The following is a 21,169-nucleotide window of genomic DNA, read 5'->3' on the forward strand; positions in this document are numbered from 1 at the left end:
CCCATTTTTAGCCACTCTTCTTCATTTGTAAAATGGGGGCAATCATACTTACTCCTCAAGATAATTGTAAAGATTAAATAAAATAACATGTTTAAACCTGCATTGCCCAACCGGAAGCCACTAGCCACATGTGACTATTTTAATTTAAATTGATTTAAATTAAATTAAAATTTTTAAATGATGTTTTTAATATAAATTTATTTATTTTCAGCTGTGTTGGGTCTTCGTTGCTGCATGCGGGCTTTCTCTAGTTGCGGCGAGTGGGGCCACTCTGTTGCAGTGCACGGGCTTCTCATTGCTGTGGCTTCTCTTGTTGTGGAGCACAGACTCTAGGCGCACAGGCTTCAGTAGTCATGGCTTGCGGGCTCTAGAGTGCAGGCTCAGTAGTTGTGGCGCACGGGCTTAGTTGCTCCGCAGCATGTGGGATCTTCCCGGACCCGGGCTCGAACCCGTGTCCCCTCCATTGGCAGGCAGATTCTTCACCACTGCACCATCAGGGAAGTACAAAAATTAAATAAAATTTAAAATTCATTTCCTTGGTCATATTTAGCCACATTTAAAGCACTTGATAACCTCATATTGGCTAGTGACTACTGTATTGAACAGAACAGAAATAGAGCATTTCCTAACAAATGCTGGAGAGGGTGTGGAGAAAAGGAAACCCTCCTACACTGTTGGTGGGAATGTAAATTGATGCAGCCACTATGGAAAACAGTATGGAGGTTCCTTAAAAAACTAAAAATAGAGTTACCATGTGATCCAGCAATCTCACTCCTGGGCATATATCCAGACAAAACTATAATTTGAAAAGACACATGCACCCCTATGTTCATAGCAGCACTATTCACAATAGCCAAAACATGGAAACAACCTAAATGTCCATCAACAGATGAATGGATAAAGAAGACGTGGTACATATATACAATGGAATATTACTCAGCCATAAAAAAGAACAACTCTGCAACGGGAGAGGCCACAACAGTGGGAGGCCCGCATACCGCAAAAAAAAAAAGAACAAAACAATGCCATTTGCAGCAACATGGATGCAACTAGAGATTATCATGCTAAGTGAAGTAAGTCAGAAAGAGAAAGACAAATATCATATGATATCGTTCATACGTGGAATCTAAAATATGGCACAAATGAACCTACCTACAAAACAGAAACAGACTCACAGACATAGAGAACAGACTTGTGGTTGTCAAGGTGGGGGGGTGGGGAGGGAGAGGGATGGACTGGGAGTTTGGGGTTAGTAGACGCAAACTATTCCACTTAGAATGGATAAACGACAATGTCCTACTGTATAGCACAAGGAAACTGTATTCAATAACCTGGGATAAACCGTAATGGTAAAGAATATGAAAAAGAATATATATAACGGAATCACTTTGCTGCACAGAAGAAATTAACACAACATTGTAAATCAAATATACTTGAATAAAATAAATTTTAAGAAAAAGAAATAAAGCATTTCCATAATTGTAGAAAGTTCTATCTGACAGCGCTGGTGCAAAGCACTCAACTCAGGGCCTGGCCAAAGTTGTATGTACAGTAATGTGAACGCTTACTGGAGGGCTCATCACTCTTGAAGGACTCAAGCAGTGAAACCGACAATTCTTCGATAGCCTGCCGAAGACCGCCCACTTGATGTTCTCCAGGGTTGAGTCTGAAAACAGAGTGGGGAAGAGCCAGGGATTGGTCAGGGCAGAAGGAGAGTAGGAGGAGGGTCAAGTCTACAGGTTAGGGAGTTTGTGTTAAGGATTGCCCAGAGGGTGGAGGTGAGGGGAATATGTGCCTGAAGCAGGAAAGAAAAGAAGAGCAAGAGGGAAGAGTGAGGAGAAAGAGAAATCCAGGCACCCGAGAGCTGGCCCCAGGATGGGTCTTCATTGCCAGCCCCTAGAGAATGGATGCCACTTTTGAGATCCTTGATCTCAATACCTTTATTATTGAGTTCATTCATTCATGCAACATTTGTTTATTGAGCACCTACTATGTACCTGTTCCTGTCCTAGGTGCTGGGAGTGCTACTATAAATAACCCCCCCCCCCTCAGGAACCTTGTTATGTATGATGTGGGGATGGGGAAACTAGACAGTGAGCATAATAAATGTGTAACATACATAGTATTTTAGGTGGTGATACGTACTAACAAAAAAAAAAAAAGCAAAGAAGGGGGAAAGGGAAACAAGGTACAGTTTTGGATGGGGTAGTCTGGAAAAGCTTCTTAGAGAAGGTGATGTTTAATCTTGTTTGCCTAGCGGGGAAATGGGGAGTGAGTGCTAAGGGGTATGGGTTTCTTTGGAGGGTGGTGAAAATGTTCAAAATTGACTGTGATGTTGGTCACACAGCTCCATTAATATACTAAAAACCCATTGACTTGTACACCTAAATAGGTGAATTATATCTTAATAAAGCTGTTATTTTTGTTGGTTTGTTTGTTTTGGCCATGCGGCTGGCAGGATCTTAGTTCCCCCACCAGGGATGGAACTGGTGCCCCCTGCAGTGGAAGTGCAGAGTCCTAACCACTGGACCACCAGTGAATTCCCTAAAGCTGTTATTTTTAAAAAAGTTACTCTTTGAAACTAATGTAATATTGTATGCAACCATATTTCAAATAAATATATAAATAAATAGGGGCTTTCCTGGTGGCGCAGTCATTAAGAGTCCGCCTGCCAATGCAGGGGACACGGGTTCGAGCCCTGGTCCTGGAAGATCCCACACGCTGCAGAGCAACTAAGCCCGTGCGCCACAACTACTGAAGCCTGCATGCCTAGAGCCCGTGCTCTGCGATAAGAGAAGCCACTGCAATGAGAAGCCTGCATGCCACAACCAAGAGTAGCCCCTGCTCTCCGCAACTAGAGAAAGCCCGTGCGCAGCAACAGAGACCCAATGCAGCCAAAAAATAAATAAATAAATAATCACTCTGGCTGCTACACCAAAAAGAGACTGAAGTAGACCAAGGACAGAAGCTGTGGGCATCCAGGAGCTAGAATATGGCATCTTGCACCAGGGTGGTAGCAGTGGGGAGATGAGAAGTGCTCTGATTCTGGATTTATTTTGAAGGCCGAGCAGACAGATTTGCTTTTGAATCAGGTGTGGGTGTGAAAGAGCATTATCAAGAATGACTCCGGAGTTTTGGGCTTAGGGAACCAGAACAGTTGAGGAACTAGAGTCCTGGAAAGGGAGAGGGGCTAGCCTGAGGGCACCAGTCACCAAGGGCAGCACCAGGACTCTGAAAGGGGCAATATTATGAGTTAGGTTCTAAGAGCCTGGCCTTTCGCTTTGGACTGTAGCCCTACGTATTGCAGAGCCCCTCGCAGCATTAGTTTCCTCAGCCTGTTTTCAGCGAGCTGCAAAGACTGATTGGGACAGACCTGACTCATCTGAGGTGCTGGGAGAGCTTTTATTCATTCTCTTTCCCCTTACTCCCCGACTTTCCACCTGAGACAGCTCTGAGCCAGAGCCCAGGAGAGAATGAGGAGGGGGGATCTTGCAGACCTCAGGTCCCAGAGGGAGTGCTGGACTGGGGTCTGAGCACTGCTCTCAGCTGTCTGAGTCCTGCAGCGGGGAGAGAAGAGGGAAAAGATACTCGACCCCCTGAACCTGAACTGTGGGCGACGTGTGTCCTGTGCTTCCACCTTCTCTGGGGCAGGAAGGCTGATGCTGACACGTTTGGGATTGGCAGAGGATGATCTCTGAGCCAGTTCTTCCCAAGCCAGTGGGAGATTCTAGGAAGTCTTTAATTACAGCCTCAGAGTGGATGCTAGGTTAATGTGATGATTGGAAAGGTGTATTTTTCAATTACATTTAACGAAAAGATTTATAGTCAAGTAAAATATAATTAGGAGGCTGCCAGTAGACAGGCCCCCTGAGAGGAAGAAAGAGAGATGAGACAGACCACTAATGGGGCAGGCTGGAGCCCAGGCTACAGGACCTGCTTACCCTTCCCCCACTCCTCTTCGAATATATCAAAGTACTTATCAATTCAACCATACAAACACATTGGCTAAGTACCTATTGCATGCTGCGCCCAGAGTTTACCGTGGGAACAGAACAAATACTACAGTCCCTCCCCTCAGAGAGCTTACAGACCAGCAGGAGAGACAGACAGACACCAAGTCAAGAGTTAATAAAGGACTTCTCTGGTGGCACGGTGGTTAAGAATCCGCCTGCCAATGCAGGGGACATGGGTTCTATCCCTGATCCGGGAAGATCGCACATGCCACGGAGCAACTAAGCCCACGAACCACAACTACTGAGCCCGCATGCCACAACTACTGAAGCCTGCAAGCCTAGAGCCCGTGCTCCACAACAAGAGATGCCACCGTGACGAGAAGCACACACACTGCAACGAAGAGTAGCCCCTGCTCGCCCCAACTAGAGGAAGGCGGGGCGCAGCAACGAAGACCCAACGCAGCCAAAAAGAAATAAATAAAATAAATTTACAAAAATAAAATAAAGAGTTAAGTAAAGTGCTGCAAAGGAAATAACAGAATGCTGAACTAGAGAATAACCAGGGCACCATTTTGGATAAAGACATCAGGAAAGGTTTCTCATGGGGGTGAGGGGACAACTGAGACTTGAAGGGTGAAAAGGAGCTGGTCACAAAAAGAGTGAGAGGGAGGCGAGGGGATTGATTTGGGCCAAGAAAGCAGCTCAGTCCCTAGGGTGGGAAGGTGATCTTTCCAATGTTTGCAGAGTGGAAAGGCCAGTGAAGCTGGAGTATGAAGAGGGAGAGACAGAAAATGACACTGGGGAGGGAAGCAGGGACCAGATCCAGCAGGTAAGGAGTTTGGATTTTATTCTACGTGCTAAGGAAGCCACTGCAGAATTTTAAGACAGGGAGCGAAAGGCCCAGCTTATATTTTTAAAAGATTACCCTAGGGCTTCCCTGGTGGCACAGTGGTTGGGAGTCCGCCTGCTGATGCAGGGGACGCGGGTTCGTGTCCCGGTCTGGGAAGATCCCACGTGCCGCGGAGCGGCTGGGCCCGTGAGCCATGGCCGCTGAGCCTGCGCGTCCGGAGCCTGTGCTCCGCAACGGGAGAGGCCACAACAGTGAGAGGCCCGCGTACCACAAAAAAAAAAAAAAAGATTACCCTAACTGCTGTGGGAGATTGGATTGCAGGGGGACAAGGTGGGAGGTAGAGCAGAGACTCAGATGAGAAGTGACATGAGCTGGCTTATGGGGGAAGCACTGAGGAAGGAGAGAGGTGTCTGGACTCGGGGTACATCAGTGGTTTTTGGTGAGAGTCTATGTGGAGAGTGAGGTAGGGAGAACTTGAGGGTGACTCCCAGGTTTCTGGCTTGAGCAACTAACCAGTGGTGCCATTTATTGATGGGGAAGCCAAGAGAAGAAACAAGAGGGAAGGCATGTGGACAATGGGTTCAGACTTTGAATGGAGACCCTCTAGAGGCTTCTGAAGGACAGAGATCTGAATGACCCACAACAGTGGGGTTCCCTCTCACCTCCCCAGTCCTTTGCTTCCTAGCTTGCCCTTCAGCTTTTCTGCAAGTCTAACTTCCACTCCCGCTGTGCTTGGGAGTGCATGCCAGTCAAGTTTGGAGAGAGAATACTGTCATTCATTCTCAATTCCCTTTAACTGCCTAAATTCCTGAAATTCTACCACTAAATTTATACTATACTCCTATGCATTGAGCACCCACTATGGGTCAGACACTGTGCTGGAAGCTTTAGCTACATTATTTCATCCAATCTGGCTAACCACTCTTTCCATAGTATTAATGTAACAATACAAATAGTGACCACTTAATGACAACTCTCTTGAGCTAAGCCCTTTACATGAACTGTCATATTTAAATTACACTGAGAAATAACCTGCCCAGGGTCGCACAGCCACTTAGTATTGAAACTGGGATGAGTAATCTAGGATTGTCTCCAGTACGCCAGGCTCTGTGAGGGGGATGAGCACTTCATGAGGAGCACGTGACTGATGGAGAGGACAGCCATCCGGATGCCTGTCCCCTCTCCCTCACTCATTCTGTCCCAGATGAAGCATAGAAACAGCAGTATCCCCCCAGATTTACCTGGGTGCAGAGGGCAGGCGCTCCTGATGACAACCCCAGGGCCTGCACCGCCCGTTTGTCGGGGAATGAACAGTTATTATAGGAGCTACCAGACCCTTACCGTGGTTGCCTGGTATCATTGGAGGGAAGTGCCCACTCACATGATGAGGCGTCCTGTTCTGTGACACAAAGCCTCCCCCACACTCTAAGAATGGCTTGGGCGTTTGTGTATGTGTGTGTGCATTTGTGCAGGAACTGGTACAAAAAGGGCCAGGTGACTTGCACACATGTGCAAGCCGGAATAGACCTGCCTCCCATGCATTTCCCTCAGGATATGTGTGTGTGTGTGTGTGTGTGTGTGTGTGTGAGGTATCTGGCTGTCTAGGCCCTCACAAAGGCAAATAATCTGTACATTTCTTCATGCCCGTGACTGTGAGTGGAGTTCATGCAGGATGGAAAGGGCCTGGCCCCAGAGTTGAGTTCTGAGCTCAGTTCCCACCTCTTCCTGCCTGTCTCCAGCTGCCTGCATCCCCTTCCACCTCCCCCCTTGCCGGGGCAGAATGCCCTCAGCCTGTGCCGGCTGGCACACATGCCACATGGTGACTGGAGCACGTCTGGGCAAGGAAGACGCCCCCCAGGCCCGGCTGGGATACTAAGCCACCCGCTCCCTCCCCCACCTCCAGAACGGAGCGTCCCCATCCCGTCCCCTTTCTCAGCCAGGGACACAGGCAGCAGGCGGGGACACAGCACAGACAGATACAAACACACAGATGCACCCGGAAATGCCCACAGGCGTGTGCCCCAGAGAGGCACAGACACGGGCTTCACACAGGCTTGGGTACACTCACATACACACACACACGCACAATCACACACGCCGAAAGAAACTCGTGGGCAGTCACCACTTGCACAGATCCCGGCAGGCAGAAGTAGACCCGCTAGGGTCCGGCCCCGCCCGTCAGGCAAACCCACCCAGTGCCTCTGTCCGTGGTTCTGAAAACAGACAGACCTCTTTACAGAAGAAAGAGATGGAAAGAGACTTGGGATAGGTAATGGACAAGAAAGGAGGAATGGAGGAGAGAGAAGAGAAGGGAGGGGGAAATCCACAGATAAAGGGGAGAGAGTGAGAGAGAGAGAGAGAGAGAGAGAGAGAGAGAGAGAGAGAGAGGGAGAGAGTTTAGAAGATACCAGGAGAAACAAAATATTGTGAACACTGGGACAAGGAGAGGGAGGTGATAATGGAAGGTGATCTCAGTCCCCCATTCCTGCCCAAGTGCAGTATCAGGCTCAAGGATTTATCTGTCTTTGCCTTTCAGGGCCAAGAATGAAAAGAGTTTGGTAGGGGTACAATGGCATGTTAGGGACCCTGGATGTGTGGTTTCTGTTGACCCCCAGTTGTCTTTTTCAGGGTGTCTTCTTGCCCTGGAGGATCTTAAAACAGTATAGTAAGGAGAGAGACACCAGGGAAACCCAATAATGACCCTGCAAATAGCTCCCCACATGATTTCTTATCCAAAATGGTGTTGGGCAAGTGGACAACAATGTTGATCTGGATTTGTTCCGGGGATTGCAGGGATTTAGTGACTGCTTAATTTTATCCACAAGATTGGATTGTGGTTTCCTATCTCCCTCTCTTGAGATAAAAGCTTCCCTCTGGTAGGATTGCCTAGTAAGAATGGATCTCCCACCAGCAGCCTCTTAGTTGTGAAATTTATGGAACACGAGTAATGCCCACTTTCCTGATTGGGAGGGGAGGATTTCAAGGACCAAAAGGCTTACCATATAACTAGGCAAGAGAGAATGAAGGGGGAAATGAGAGAGAGAAAAAAGAAGAAAGGGGAAGAGAAAGAATTGTGAAGATAGACAGAGGATGAAAGAAGGAAGGGAAGAGGAAAGAGATTGGAGAATGAGGAAGGGGGAGGGTGGAGATGCAGATGGCAGGAGTGCGAGAGGGCATGAATGACCCAGACAGACTACAGTGTCCAGCGAAAGGGCAGAGGAAGAATGCCAGGTGGAGCAAATTGCTTCTCTCGAGCTTCCTAGAGGCCCAGATTAGACTGGAAGTCCTGGAGCTGTTCACAGTGGCATCGTTCACCCAGAGCTTCAAGCCAAAGACCCCATGGGCCAAGACTATGGATGTGAGAAGAAGCTGCCCTAGCAAACAGGGTGGGTGAGGTCAGATGCAATCAAATCTGCCTGTGTGGTTTCCCCGTGGGTGGGATGGGAAGGGTGGGTGCTCCCTTGGGGGTATTTCCACCTATTTGCACCAGTGGCAGGAAGAGAAAGCAACATGTGTGGATGATCACTGGAGAGTGGATATTTGACTTAGGATGAGAAGCGGGCAGAGGAAGAAGAGAAGCAGAAGCAGAGTAAGTGGAAGAGAAAGGATACTGGATCTCCTAAAGTTTTTTGTTTTTTGTTTGTTTTTTCCTAAAGTTTTTTTGACCTCGTAATTATTCTTTCTTTTTTTCCTATCAAGAGGGAAGAAGCCACCCTAGGATACAAGCTGGGCAAAATATGTGTCCTTACCTATAGTATAGGTATAACCAGAGTCCCAAATTCATAGGGTGGTTGAGATGATCGTCAGGTCATGTACAATGCTTGTCAGTTACTGATACATAATGAACTCCAAACATATGCTAGTTTCCATGTTGTTGCTGCATCTTGGTCTTGCACTAGGATCAGCTGAGAAATCTTTCATCTATGACTAGACCTTCTTGCTACAGTCTCAGGTCCACCTTTGGGCACTGTGATTTTCCCAGCTTTTCAAATTTACTCCTGAAGAGAAAGAGCCAGGAGGTTTGCTGGGGTACAGAGGGGGAACCTCATGGTCCAGGGAACAGGGCACCCATCAGGGGCCATTAAGGATGTCTTCCTGGATTCCTGAAAAAGCTGGACCCTGGACCTACATCAGTGTTTCTCTGCCCAGACTGGAGCCTCAGCACCCCACCCTATTCAGTGCCGGTGCCTCGGTCCTGCTCAAGCCTGTACGGATGTGGACATGTGGGGCATTTCTTCCAGACTGCTCTCCCAACCTCGATTCCTTTGCCTTTTTTCTACCTACCCCTCACCTTCTTTCTTCTCAGGAATCTAGTTGGGAGAAAAGGAATTCCCTCACTATTTAGAGGTGTGGGATTTCCCCACCCTTCACAGGCCAAACGGATGGCCTCATTCTGGAGGTCAAGGAAGCATGTGGGGGCTGGTACAAGGAGGGGTGAGGGGTGGCAGGGCAGCCCCCATGTCCTCCCATTCCCCCCAGCTCCTGTCTCATCACTGTCACTATTCAATCATAGCAGATGGGCTGCAGCTGTGAGCGCCAGCCCGGCACACAGGCTGGTCCGTGCCGCTTGGGAGAGAAGGAAGAGAAAGGGAGGGAGGGAGGGAAGGAGGAGGGATGAAAGGAGGAGGGAGAGAGGAAAGGGAAGAAGAGGAGGAGGAGGAAAAGGAAGAGAGTAGAGGAGGAGAGAGATGACTTGAAGAGAAAGAAGACTTGGTACCTTTTATGCCTCTCCCATCCCAGCGGGAGAGCAGAGGCCAGGACTGGGCTCACAAGCTGGGCAGTGCCAGGCAAGATGGGCATATGCCCTTGATTACTACCAGGACTGCAGGCCAAGCCTCCGCAGCCACCACGGCCTCATAAATCAGTTTTTAAGTAGCAACCACATGGACATTTCCCAGCTGAGAGGCCTGGCCTCTGTTAGCCCAGCTAGGGCAGCCCAGGTGGAGGGGCAGGTGCCAGGTCAAGGCAGGGAGAGAGAGAGGTTGTCATCAAGGCTTGATGCGCAATGGGGTTGGAACTTGTTCAGGGAAAACCTGGGGGCAGGGGCTCCCACCAGTAAGGAGTAGGTAAGAAGGTGACAAGTGCCTGGCAGTGGGTCCAGAGCCCCCCGTTGGGGCTCCTAGACGCTGCCCTGGGTTCCCCTGGGGGAAGAGGAGGATGGTGCTGCCACTGGAACCTCCTCCCTCCAGGTCTCCCTCCCACTAGGAATCTATGTGAGCGTGAGCGTCAGGGCAGTGTGAGGGCCTGTGCACTTGGGTATCTGAATGTGCTCACAGCTCCTGTTGGGTAAGAAGGTATGTCCCCACTATCTAGCCCAGGCCCAGCACAGACCAAGTATCTGTAAAACTGCTTGAATGAATAAGTGATTGAGTGTGAAGGGGGCCAGTTATGCATGTTTACAAGAAGGGGAGCATTCATATCTGAGTGTGTATGATCTCTGAGTTGTGTGTATGTGTGTTTGTGGAGGGTGTCTGTGGGTGTTCTGAGGAGATCTAGCCTGACAGACATCCTTCCACATCCTCCTTTGCAGGATCTCCACCCCACACAGCCCTCCTGGGCCCTGATTCTCCCCTTCTGAGGACCCACCAGTAGCACAGCAGCTCCTGAATTTCACACCCCCAGTCCGATCCCCAGATCGGCGCCCCCCTCCTCCTCCCTGTGCAGGCCAGCGTTGGTGGCTGGGGATGGGGGCTTGGCTGAGGATGCGGGGGGGTCGGGAGTCCCGCCCCTGGAACCGCGGGCAGAACCGCGGGTGGGGCGCCCAGCCTTCCTGCGCCCGGTGCCTCTTCCCTGGGTGAACAGATGTCTCGGAATTTTAGATGTGCTCTCCGCCCCTCCTCGCAATAACCCCCACCCCCACCCCAAGCTGGCACCGGCTGTGGTGTGGCGCCCTCCCTTCCCCCACCTCCGACAGCAGAACCGGCTGATGGATCGGGGAGCGCGGCCGGAGGCCTGGGCCGAGGGGCGGCGGAGGCCCGCGGGGTCGCGGCAGCGGGCTGGGCCGAGTCTCGGAGGCTCCTGGCGCAGAGGGAACCGGGGACGGTGCGGCTCGGCCTCTTGCCTTCTCTCGTTTCTTCCCTTCTGCCGCAGCTCCTCAGCCCCGTCTCTCTTCGGTCCTCTGTCCGCGATCTACGGTCTCTCTGCCCCACCCCACAGCCCAGCCGCGTCTATGCAGACCCCCTCCGCACAGAGCCTCCCGCTTCGAGACAGAAACACCTCCTGGCAACTTCGGCGGAATTCTTCCCTCCAGAGACCCCTTTCCCTGCATTCCGCGAGCCACCCCATCCCCAGCTGGCCGCCCGCCCGCCCTCAGTAGAAACCCGGAGCTTATCCGGAGAACATGGAGGGAGGGGAGGAGGGGAGGAGGCTCCAGATTAGGGAGGCTGACGAGGCCGGTCGGCCCGGGCTGAGAGACACCCAAATTCTCTAACCGCTGCTAATTAATGAGCAATCCAATTCCGTGGACCCCCAACTCGGGGAAGGCGGGCGGGACCCGCTGAGGGCAGGCGGGGGCCTTGGCAGGGCTCGGCAGCCGGGTGGTGCCAGGCGCCCTCCCCCACCCCACCCCCACCCGCCAGCATTCCGAGGTAACAGGCATTTGTTACCCAGCTCGTGCCAGGAGCGATTGGCAGGTTCGAGTAGGCACAGTCATTCCGCACACAGATGTCCCTGTGCTCACTCTTCTGATATGAATTCTGTCAGCTCCAAATCTGAGGGAGATGAGCAGACAGCCACACAGACAGTTACAGACACAGACACAGACAGTGCAATTGTCTGGAGGACACAGAACTCCACAGATATTTTTCTTCCCTGAAAAAAAAATTGAATGGAAGAAAAATAAGAAAGGCTCCCACTAATTTGGGGAGACGTGTCTGAACCCCTGAGAGTGGCCCTCACTCCTTCCATCCTCCCTGGGTTGCCTGCCCAGACTCTTCCAGCCTCCCCCAGCACCCTACAACAGCATCCCTGAACTTCAAATCATTGCAACTAGAGTTGTTGCAACCAGAGCTCCAGAGTTGAAGCCTGGGAGGTCTGCTCCCTGACCCAGAACCCAGAATTTCTGAACCCCTGCAAAGCTCTAGAATATCACCAAGGTGTAGGTTCCAGTCGTCTAGAATCTCTGAAATTAAAAATTCCACAACTCCCACTCCAGGGCAAATTGTGCCCAGTGCCCAATCTTTGGATCACCTTCTCCATTAGAGAGGGGGACCTGGGCACTGTCTGGTGCCCTGGATTGGAGGACCCCGCATGCCTGGTACTCACCGGCTGTCCCCAGCCTTGGCAACCAGCCGCAAATGCAGCCTGCCCTTTGACTTAGGAATGTGGAAAGGTCAGGCCCCCTGACTCCTGCCCCTTTCTGGCACTCTTTTCCCAGCTCCAGTTCCCATCCTGACCCTCCACACCAAGGTGGACTTGGCTATTCCACCTTTGCCTGCCCGCCCCGCCCCCCCTCCCCGCGGCTGGGGGAGCGACCTGGTTGGTCACTGGGCATCTGTGAGCAGAGCGGGCATGAAGAGCCACTGGGGTTTTGTTCTCCCTGGGCAGCCCATGCTGGTGGAAGAAGGGGAGGCAGGCAAAGGGGGCAAAGAAACTCCACAATGTCGGAGGAGAGGGCACAGAAGGGTTTGGGTTGTGGTTTGTTGGATTGTTTTTTAAATTTTTTCTTTCTTTCTTTTTTAAAGCAAAAGCCCCCATCCTGTGTCATCATTTTTATGGGATCTGCAATTCTGGCAAAAATCTGTCTTTAATTTAGCTGTCCATATAAAACTCCTCACTGTATAATAATGAACAGATGCCATGGAATTTAAGCTGGAGCCTCAGCTCCTCCCCGCTTTCCCCCCGCGCCTGGCACCGGGCACCGGGCACCGGCTGAGTGGCACAGACTGGCACCAACGCGCGAGCGAAGGGTGGGCAGGGGGCGACTTGGGATCAGCGCCAGGGCGCTGGGGTGGTGAAGAGGTGTCCAGGCGCCGGGCTTAGCCAGCCGGGAGCTTTTCTCGTGGAGGCACCAAGGGAGAAGTGTTTGAGGAATTTTTCTGTCTTTTGCTACAAAGAGATCAGTAGTTAAGGATTTTGTTTTGGTTTTGCTTAGGGGCTGTGTGGTTCTTCTCAGATTTTTTTAAAAAGCACCGCTCTCCCCCCAATATAAACCCAAGTGTTTTCGCTGTTTTAACTGAGTTGTTTTGAACCCACCCCCTGCGCGGCGCCCCGGCCTCTGCCTCCGAGCCCAGCCGAGCGCTCGTTCGCTGCAAGCGGGATCCGTTCCACAGCCGGCCGGCCCACGGAATCCTGGGCGCCGGCGCCCCCGGGGACTCCCGGGCACCTCCCGCAGGGCAGGAGTACCCTGTTGCCCACCAGGAGTGAGGCTGGATGTGGCATCTGAGTAAGCAGCAGGAGAGATGAAGGCAAGAGTGAAATCCCTACTTGCCCCACACGATTCGCTCGCTTTTCCCAAGGGGAAAGAAAAAACTCTGCGAGTCCAGTGTCCCCTGCTGCCTCCGCCTGTGGTCGAGAAAGCAGGCATCGACTCGGGATTGAGGGGTTGGTTCTGAGCACCACCACCACCACCCCGCCCACCTCTCGCCTTTAATGCGACTCTGGCGAGAACAGATGTCCCAAGCCGGGCGGACTGCCCAGACCCCGCCCAGCTGTGCCCTTGGCGAAGACTTGGCTGAGGGTAGGAACTGGCACGCGGGTCCCCAAAGGGGTTTGGGGGCTCCCTCGGCCCTGGCGGACCTGACTTCGCAGCCTTGGCCTCCTGGCTAGCACAGCCTCAGGCGGGAAGTGGAAGCGCCCCAGAAAGACCTGTTCCTAATTCAATTAATTCCGAAAAGAGGAATGAGACGCAGACAGAAGTGGAGAGAAGCCCAGAGAAAGGTTCGAATAACGGAACACCGGGCACACGCTCTCGGCTCTGGAACCCTGCAACCGCAGTCCGCCTGGGAGGCTGCGCTGGAGTGGGCAGGCAAGTGGGCAGCAGCAGAGCACATCCAGGCACACATCTGGGCAGCGTCTCCACCCAACGCAGTGCCCCAGCTCCTTTGGCACAGGCAGCATCTAGGGGTTCCCTCACCCTCTCCCCCGCCCCGAGTGCCCCAGCTTCCCCTCCCCGCACTAGGGGGCTGAGGTTCCCATTCAGTGGCATCTGCCCCCAGAAACAGGTTGCCCTCCTGCTTGTGAACCCAGGCTTGGTCTGGGCGTTCTCATGCTGGCACTCCTGAGCGGGTGGGGTGCTCCTACCCCATTGCTTTAGGGTGGAGAAAATTTCAGAGAGCAATAACGACCCTCCCAAGGTGTCTGTGCCCTTTCTTACCACTTCTCAACCAGGAAAACTTTGTCCAGAATTTTAAAAGAATGAGGAATAGAAAGGCAGAAGCCACTTCAGGATTTGGAAAAGGAACAGGCTTTCAAGACTTTTCACCGCTCAGGTCGTCACCTCCCCTCTGGGCCTGTGGCCAGTGCCTGGGCACCCAGCCCTAAAGAAAGAAAAGTGACAGTGTCTTGGGCTGTGAGCTGAGAAGCCTGTTGTGAAAGCCAAGGCCCGTCTGCCCCCTCCTACATCTCACCAAAAGAAAAAGCTTTCTCCTTTGAGCACATATGGGCAAGTCAGGTGTGGAATCCTGTGCTCACCCTTGTTGTCACACGGGGGGCCTGGGAGTGGATGTCAAGGCCAGGGCTGGTCAGGCCTGGCCTCCACTGTCTCTTTCTTCCTGCCTTCCTTGAGAATTAAACTGTGGAATCTAGAACTATCCCTCCGTCTCAATGTTCCCTCAAATCAACAGATTCCTCCAAGGAGCAGGCAACTTCAGGTTAAAGATTTTGGGGAAGAGGAGGAAGAAAATGTTGCCCGAGAGGGAATGAAACCTCTGACCTCTGAGGGGGAATCCTTTTGCATCTCCCTTCTTGTGGACTTTCCCGTAAAAGGGAAAAAGAGAGAAGTAAACACAAGACAGTGGAGTCTAGGGTGTGTCAGGACTTCCCTGTCGCTGACTCCAATGGGGCTCAGTTTCCCTGGATTGTACTCAGTGATTTATGGAGCTGTCCTGGGTGATGAAATCAGAGCTGAGGGTTCACTGGAGGTTCACTGGGGGGTCAGGGTCCAGATCCTGGCTGAAATAGGGTTAAACGGAGAGGGGAGAATCAGTAGTGTTTTCCCTCTCTTTCCCCTGATGTACAAATGACCTGGACTCAGAGACATCTCTATTTCCCAGTCATTTCCAAACGCTGGACTTTGAACGGGGGTGGGAAAGTCAAGAGGAGGATGCCCTCCGGATTGATCTCGGGCTCCAGCCTTCGGTTTGGCAGCCCAGGGGTTGAGCTGAGACGGCTGGTTCCTGCTTGGAGATCCCGTTGCTCAGGCTCGGGCAAGAAGGGCATGCGACGTCTCCCCTTGGCCTCTCCCTCCCACCGCTCTGGCCCCTTTTTTCCTCCCCGCCCCCCAAAACACACCTCCTTCTGTTCCTGGAGCTTCTCCGTGTGTGCGCGCAGAAGTGGGAGAGCAGCGAAAGAAAAAGACCTGCGAGGGGGAGTTTGGGGCCGTGTGTCCGCGCGCATCTTCTTCTCCTGCTCATCTCGCCATCTCGCCAGGGAAGTTGAGTGTTGGGGAGGGGGGGCGATGGGAGAATAGAGCACAGCCGGAGTGCAGAGAGGTGGGGGAAGGGTCAGGAATTGGGAAAAGGGCGGCTCACGAGGACTCCGGTTTCACAAGATGCAGAGGCGCTAGGGATCCCCGCCCCAAAAGGGCCCCGGGCACTCCGTCCGCCCGAAGTGACCACAGACGCAGCGGCCCAAGAGTCGTCAGCATCCTTGGAAAGGGCTGGGATCCAGCTTCAAAAACAGAATCGAGCCGCGTGGAAGAGCAGAGCGCAGGAGTCTATGGTTTGGCCCGGGGAGCCACGTGGAGGGGTCTTTTGCGTCGGGCCCCAAGCCACTTGGATGCCACCCAGCCCGGGACTTCAGAGGGCGTTCTGGGAAACCAGCTGAATGGGAGGGAATCCCAATTAACCTTGCTCTTAGGGCAGGAAAAGACTCAGGCCTCGGGACGTGTACCGAGTTCCTTTTCTCTCCAGTTGCCCCTGCCAGGCCATGACCCATGCCATGAGCAGACCTGACTCCTTCAGATTTGGGTCTGAGGTTCTCACATTGGTCCATACTCCATGCAAGAAGTGAGGGAGATTGAAGGTGGGCCGACTTCTTTCTCCTAAGAATAGGGGTGATTTAGAGGTCTATAACAGCCCCCACCTTAGACCACCGACAGGGGCGAATCCTCAGAACGAAAGGCCCAGTTCTAAATCTCACGCGCGAGAAGCGATCCTACGAGAATTCCAGAGAACGCGGTGAAATTTGGAAAGGATTCCAGTGAAATTCTCCGAAAACTGTAGGAGAGTTCCGCCCAGAATTCTGGCAGGCCAGGCATTGGGAAGGGCCTCACGCTGCGCGGCACTCTCTGGAGCCAGGGAAGCTCGGCCTCCCTCTGAGGCAGGAAGAAAGCGCGAGGCTGGACGAGCGTCAGCACCCGGGAGCGGACAGCTCCCGGCCCGGTCCCTGCTTCGCGCCATCCATCCCGGGGTGAAGGAAGGAGGGCCACGTCTCTACTGGGATGGTCATTTAGGGGAGCCGCCGCGCTCAGGGTCAGAGAGTATAATCCGATCTTCCCTTTTGCACCTAGGGAGTCCTTCTTCAACTACCTTTCCCTTTCCCCCTTTGTCAGGGTGCTCTCGTTTTGGGGTCTTGGATCCAACCTTTAAAAGCCTCAGCGTGCCTGACCTCAAACCGCAAACTCAACACTACAACGCCCATTTCTGCTCGGAAACGGGCAGAAATATTTATGAAAAAATAATTTAAATAAGCAGACTCAGAAACAGTCTGGTCCTGGTACTCCTAAGTGTATTCAGGCTTTGGGATGGGGGGGCCTTTGGGACTTAGACCCCTCTCCAAATATTCCAGGGGGCACTGATGTCTGGAGGGGGGGGAGTTCTTTCCGGGAAGTCAGTTCAGAGCAGACTCTGTCCCTGAGGATCGGAGAAAGAACTCTGGGGCTATCTTGCCTGAGAGGGGGAAGCGGCTTGGGCCGAAGGCTCCTCCGAGGCGCCCTTCCTCCGTCTGCCTAAGTTGAGGGCTTCCTTCTACCAGGAGCTGCACCAGGCAGGAAGGGGGTTGTCCCTGTGTAGACCACAGGGCTTCTCGAGGCCCTGTCAGGGGAAGCCTGTGGCTAGGTCAAGCTCCACTCTGTCTACCTGGTGGACTCCTAGACTCAGGTCCCCTCATAGAACTCTGGGGTGTTCCTCCAACTTCATCAACACCCCTACAAATTTCAGAATTCCTGAGGCTGAAAAAGGCTGATTCCCTTGAGTCCACTGAAATTGCAAATTTAAGACTGAAAAGACTTCTCCCATTAATATTTCATCCTCATAACTTTATAGTTTTTTGTTTTTTATTTTAAAACACCCTTGTCTGGCTCAAATGGTTGTCTCTTCATTTCTACACACTTGTTTTTTGCAACAGTGAGCAGAGGGCTGTAAAATGACCGACTGCTCCCAACTCGGTCATTTTTCAGTGATGAAAAGATATTTTGTTTTCGAAAGAGGTGCGTGTGCATGTTTGGGAACTGAAGGAGTGTAATGAGATTAGTGCAATGCTTTGTGCTGGGGGCGTGTGTGAGTCTGTGTAAGGTCTGGGAGGGGCAGAAGTATAGCTGTTTCGGTGCCCAGTGGGTGGGTGGGAGGGGGTTTAGTGTGGGAATCCTACCCAGGAATGCCCAGGGTCCCTCTACATGGCCACTGCACAGTCACTTGACTCTGTTTCTCCATCACCCGGAGTCCCAGCTCAATCCCCCGAATGAAATGAGGCCACCGTGAGAAACCGGTCCGGCTTTGCATCTCATTTACATAAATATTTATTAATCGTCATTAAACTGAACAGAAACACGCAATGCACTTCGGGTGTCCGACGGGAGTTTCATCTTCACTACAAGAGGAAGGTAAAATTGCGTGTGAGTGTGTGGGTGAGTGTGTGGGTGTGTGGCCTGTGGGTTTGCATCTTTGCAGAGTGTGTTTGGATGCCTGATCTCCTGCCTCCGGTGGGAAGAGGTTCTCCTTTTGCCCCCTTTTTTGGGAAATCTCCAGAAGGAGCCCTCAGCCCTCTCCCTGCCCACCTGCCAACCAGAGCCAAGAGGATGTCTCGGACAAAAACCCCCTCTCCAGACACTGGAAATCGCTGGGCATCTGGCGCCCACCGAGGCACAGTCGGGCAGGGGTGGGGCTGCCTCCAGTTCTCGGTCTCCTCCCTCGTCCCGGGAAAGGACAGAGTTGCCTGCGGGGAGGGGGGGTGTGCGGTGAGCTCTCCTCTCTCTGTCCCCGGACGCCCGCGCCGGGGCTGCGTGTGCGTGCGGTGTGGTGTGCGTGTGTGTCTTCCATGCAAACCCTCCCTCCCCAAACCGACCCCCCCAACAGTTTGCCATTCCATACAAATTTGGAAACAGATTTTTAAAAAACAGCAGGACGCACAGCGGGGACGGGGCGGGGGAGGGCAGTGGCACTGGGGCCCCAAATCTCCGAGTCACTGATTGTAAGAACCTGGGGAGGGGAGGGGGCAGCGCCGGCCCCCACTTCACCAAAGTGCACAGATCCGCGCTTGGGCGGCGCGGCCCGCGGGCCGGGGGAGTGGGGAGCATCCCGGGGCCGGGCCGGGCCGCTAGGCTCAGTCAGAACCTCCTTGCATAGATATTTGTGTCTTTTTATTATTGGTAGTAGTATTTTTTGCCTTTTATTGCTTCTAAAAGTTCTTACTGCGTTTTCTCTCCGATCCGGACTCTGCGTTCGGCCTCCGTCGCCTCTTAGCTTTTTTTTTTTTTTTTGTATGTTTGTTTGTTTGTTTAAAAAAGGGAAAAGGGAAAAATGGATTCTAGTTACAAATTGTCTTGGCTTCTCTCTTTCCTTCAATCCACATTCCCTCCCGCCAAAATTAAAATCACAAAACGCTTAGACTAGGGGTTGGGGATGATGAGGGCTTCCAGGTCCAGGCTCCGTGCCCTGACTTCTGCCCTCTTCAAGAAAGAGGGGGCGCCCGGCAGCTCGGCGTCTGTTCTAGTAATAATAATAATAATAATAGGGGGAGAACAGTATCCCACAGCTCAGCTGCCCCCTTACCAAAGCCTTTGGGCCTGCAGGGGGAAAGGGGAAGAGAAAACCTAAGTGCAGGGATTGGGAATTGGTGGTGGTGGGGGGATCTCCAGGGAGTGCCCAAAGAGGGGTCCCTGTAGAAGTACTCCCTGGGAAAGAGGAGGAGGGAACCCCTTGGGGAGAGAGAAGGCAGTCCCCTGGGGGAAGCGAGGCCCCTGGGACGGGCCACCCACAGGTAAGAGGACCGCGCTGCCTAGGAGAGCGGCACGACCGGCAGCCCGCTCCCCGCGCCCCGCGCCGGAGTAGGTGGGGTGCCCCTGCGCTCGGGGGGCCTAGGGGCAGGGGTGCGGGCAAAGGCAAAAGAAAAAGAAAGGGGTGGGCGCGAGGTCTCAGTTATGGAAAAATGCATTGAGCTCCTCGTACACGGGGCCCCGGTCGTGGTGAAGGTGCATATCGTAAGACAAGAGATTCTCCGAGTGGACGCCCCCGCGCACAGCCGACGAACCGAAGACCAGCCCGTGGCCCGTGGGCCGCGAGCCGGGCAGCGCCGAGTAGTGCATAGAGTAATGGTAGCTCTTCTCGTGGTCGGGCGACGAGTCCTGCTTGAGCGAGAAGTTGCCATTGAGACAGAGCGGGGGGCTGAGCGGGCCCTCGTACTCGGAGCTGTTGTAGTCCGGGCTCGCACCGCCGCCGCCAGCCGCCGCGTACAGCGTCTCGTAGGCGGCGCAGTAGCCGTGGGTCCGCAGGGCGTGCGCCGCGCCGCTCCCCAGGCCGCCCGCCGCCTGGCACTGTGCGCCCGCCAGGCGCGAGCACGGGTACGGGTAGGGGTGCATGGCGAATGGGCCGCCGGAGCCGTGGAAGCGGCCCGTGCCGTCGGCGCCCTGCTCAGTGAGGAAGTTGCGCGAGTTGAGCTGCAGGCAGCCGGCCACCAGGTTGGTGGTGGGCTGCGACAGGCCCTTGCACAGCGTCTGCACGTAGGACACCAGGTCGGGTCGCTTGCCCGAGCGCAGAATCTCAGAGAGCGCCCAGATGTAGTTCTTGGCGAGGCGCAGCGTCTCGATCTTGGACAGCTTCTGCGTCTTGGAGTAGCAGGGCACCACCTTCCGCAGGTTGTCCAGCGCCGCGTTCAGGTCGTGCATGCGGTTGCGCTCCCGAGCGTTCGCCTTCTGCCGCCGCAGCTTGGAGCGCTCCAGGCGCGCCTTGGTCATCTTGCGCTTCTTGGGCCCGCGCTTCTTGGGCCGCTCGCCCTCTGCCTCGTCCAGCCCTTCCTCTTCCTCCTCTTCCTCCTCCTCCTCGCCCCCCAGCTCGCCTTCCTCCTTGACCTCGGCCAGCGCGGCCTCCGGCACCTCGTCAGCACGGAGAGGGACGGGCTTGGCGGCCCGGGCGGGCCCCGGAGCCCCGGGCCCCGGCGGAGGCGGAGGTGGCGGCGGCGCCTCGCCCTTGTCGCTTCTCGGCTCGTCGTCGTCGCCGTCGCCCCAGCTGGCGAACTTGGGCACGTCCGAGAGAAGACCGGGCTCGCTGAACAGGCGGGTCAGCATGGTGCCTGAGGGCGCCCGGCGGGCGGGAAGAGGAGAGAGCACAGAGTTAGGGGAGCGCTGGGGTCATCCCGACCCCCGTAACCCGCCTCCACCCCCGAGTCCGGCGCGGGTTCCCGCCCGGGGGGCCCTGGGTGCCCACCTCCTCCGCTTGCCCCACCCCGAGCCAGCCCAGCCCAGCCCCGCCGCCCGCCCGGGGTCTCGGCACAGGCCCTTTCTCCGGCCCTGGGCCCCGGCTCCACCCCTCGCCTGAACGAGGGGCCGCTCCCCGCGCCGGTCCTCTCCGGGTGTGGTCGGGGACAGAACAGGGGCTTTAGGGAGCAGATCTTTCGCCGGGGGGAGGCGGCGCGATCGCCAGGAAGCCTCTTCTCTCCCGGCGGTGGAGGAAGGCTGGGCGGCCGCGGTGGGGCAGCTGCCCCGCTCGGCGGCTCCGGCGGCCCGGGCCCCGCCGCCCGGCTCCCCCGCCCTCCCGTGGCTCTCACCCCCACACTCCCTAATCCAATTTGCAACTTGGCCGCGCGCCGCCCTCGGCTCGGCCCCCACCCCCGCAGCCCCAGTTCCAGAGGCGGGAGGATCGTCTCCTCCAGCCGGGCGTCCCCAGCTCCCGGAGCCGGCTCGGGGCGGCGAGGACTGAGAAAGCCGGGCGTGGGGAGGAGACTGAGAGAAGCGAGCCCCGTCCGTCTCCCCTGCGGTCAGGGACCCCCTTCCCCC

At 54.3% G+C, this 21,169-nt stretch overlaps 1 protein-coding gene and 1 pseudogene across 2 annotated transcripts in view; one reads left to right on the top strand and one right to left on the bottom strand.

Moving 5' to 3' along the window:
- LOC111166474 (large ribosomal subunit protein eL19 pseudogene) overlaps positions 1-7,198 on the top strand; it is a 38,908-nt pseudogene extending 31,710 nt beyond the window's left edge. Inside the window, exon 4 of the transcript XR_016389001.1 lies at positions 1-7,198. This exon is cut by the window's left edge and continues 25,840 nt beyond it. The product of XR_016389001.1 is annotated as a large ribosomal subunit protein eL19 pseudogene (transcript).
- An 11,998-nt stretch (positions 7,199-19,196) lies between these two features.
- NEUROD2 (neuronal differentiation 2) lies at positions 19,197-20,461 on the bottom strand. The gene has a single exon (XM_022558152.2). The coding sequence runs from the start codon at positions 20,459-20,461 to the stop codon at positions 19,313-19,315; it is 1,149 nt and encodes a 382-aa protein (XP_022413860.1). The 3' UTR covers positions 19,197-19,312.
- Between the last annotated feature and the right edge of the window lie 708 nt (positions 20,462-21,169).

The sequence above is a fragment of the Delphinapterus leucas genome, chromosome 19, assembly GCF_059928025.1.
Source record: "Delphinapterus leucas isolate spDelLeu-1000000601 "Yukka" chromosome 19, BTC_Dleu_Yukka2, whole genome shotgun sequence".
Taxonomy (NCBI): Eukaryota; Metazoa; Chordata; class Mammalia; order Artiodactyla; family Monodontidae; genus Delphinapterus; species Delphinapterus leucas.

Excerpts from the sequence above, each read along its gene's own strand:
- NEUROD2 (XM_022558152.2), bottom strand. The coding sequence starts at position 20,461 with ATGCTGACCCGCCTGTTCAGCGAGCCCGGTCTTCTCTCGGACGTGCCC.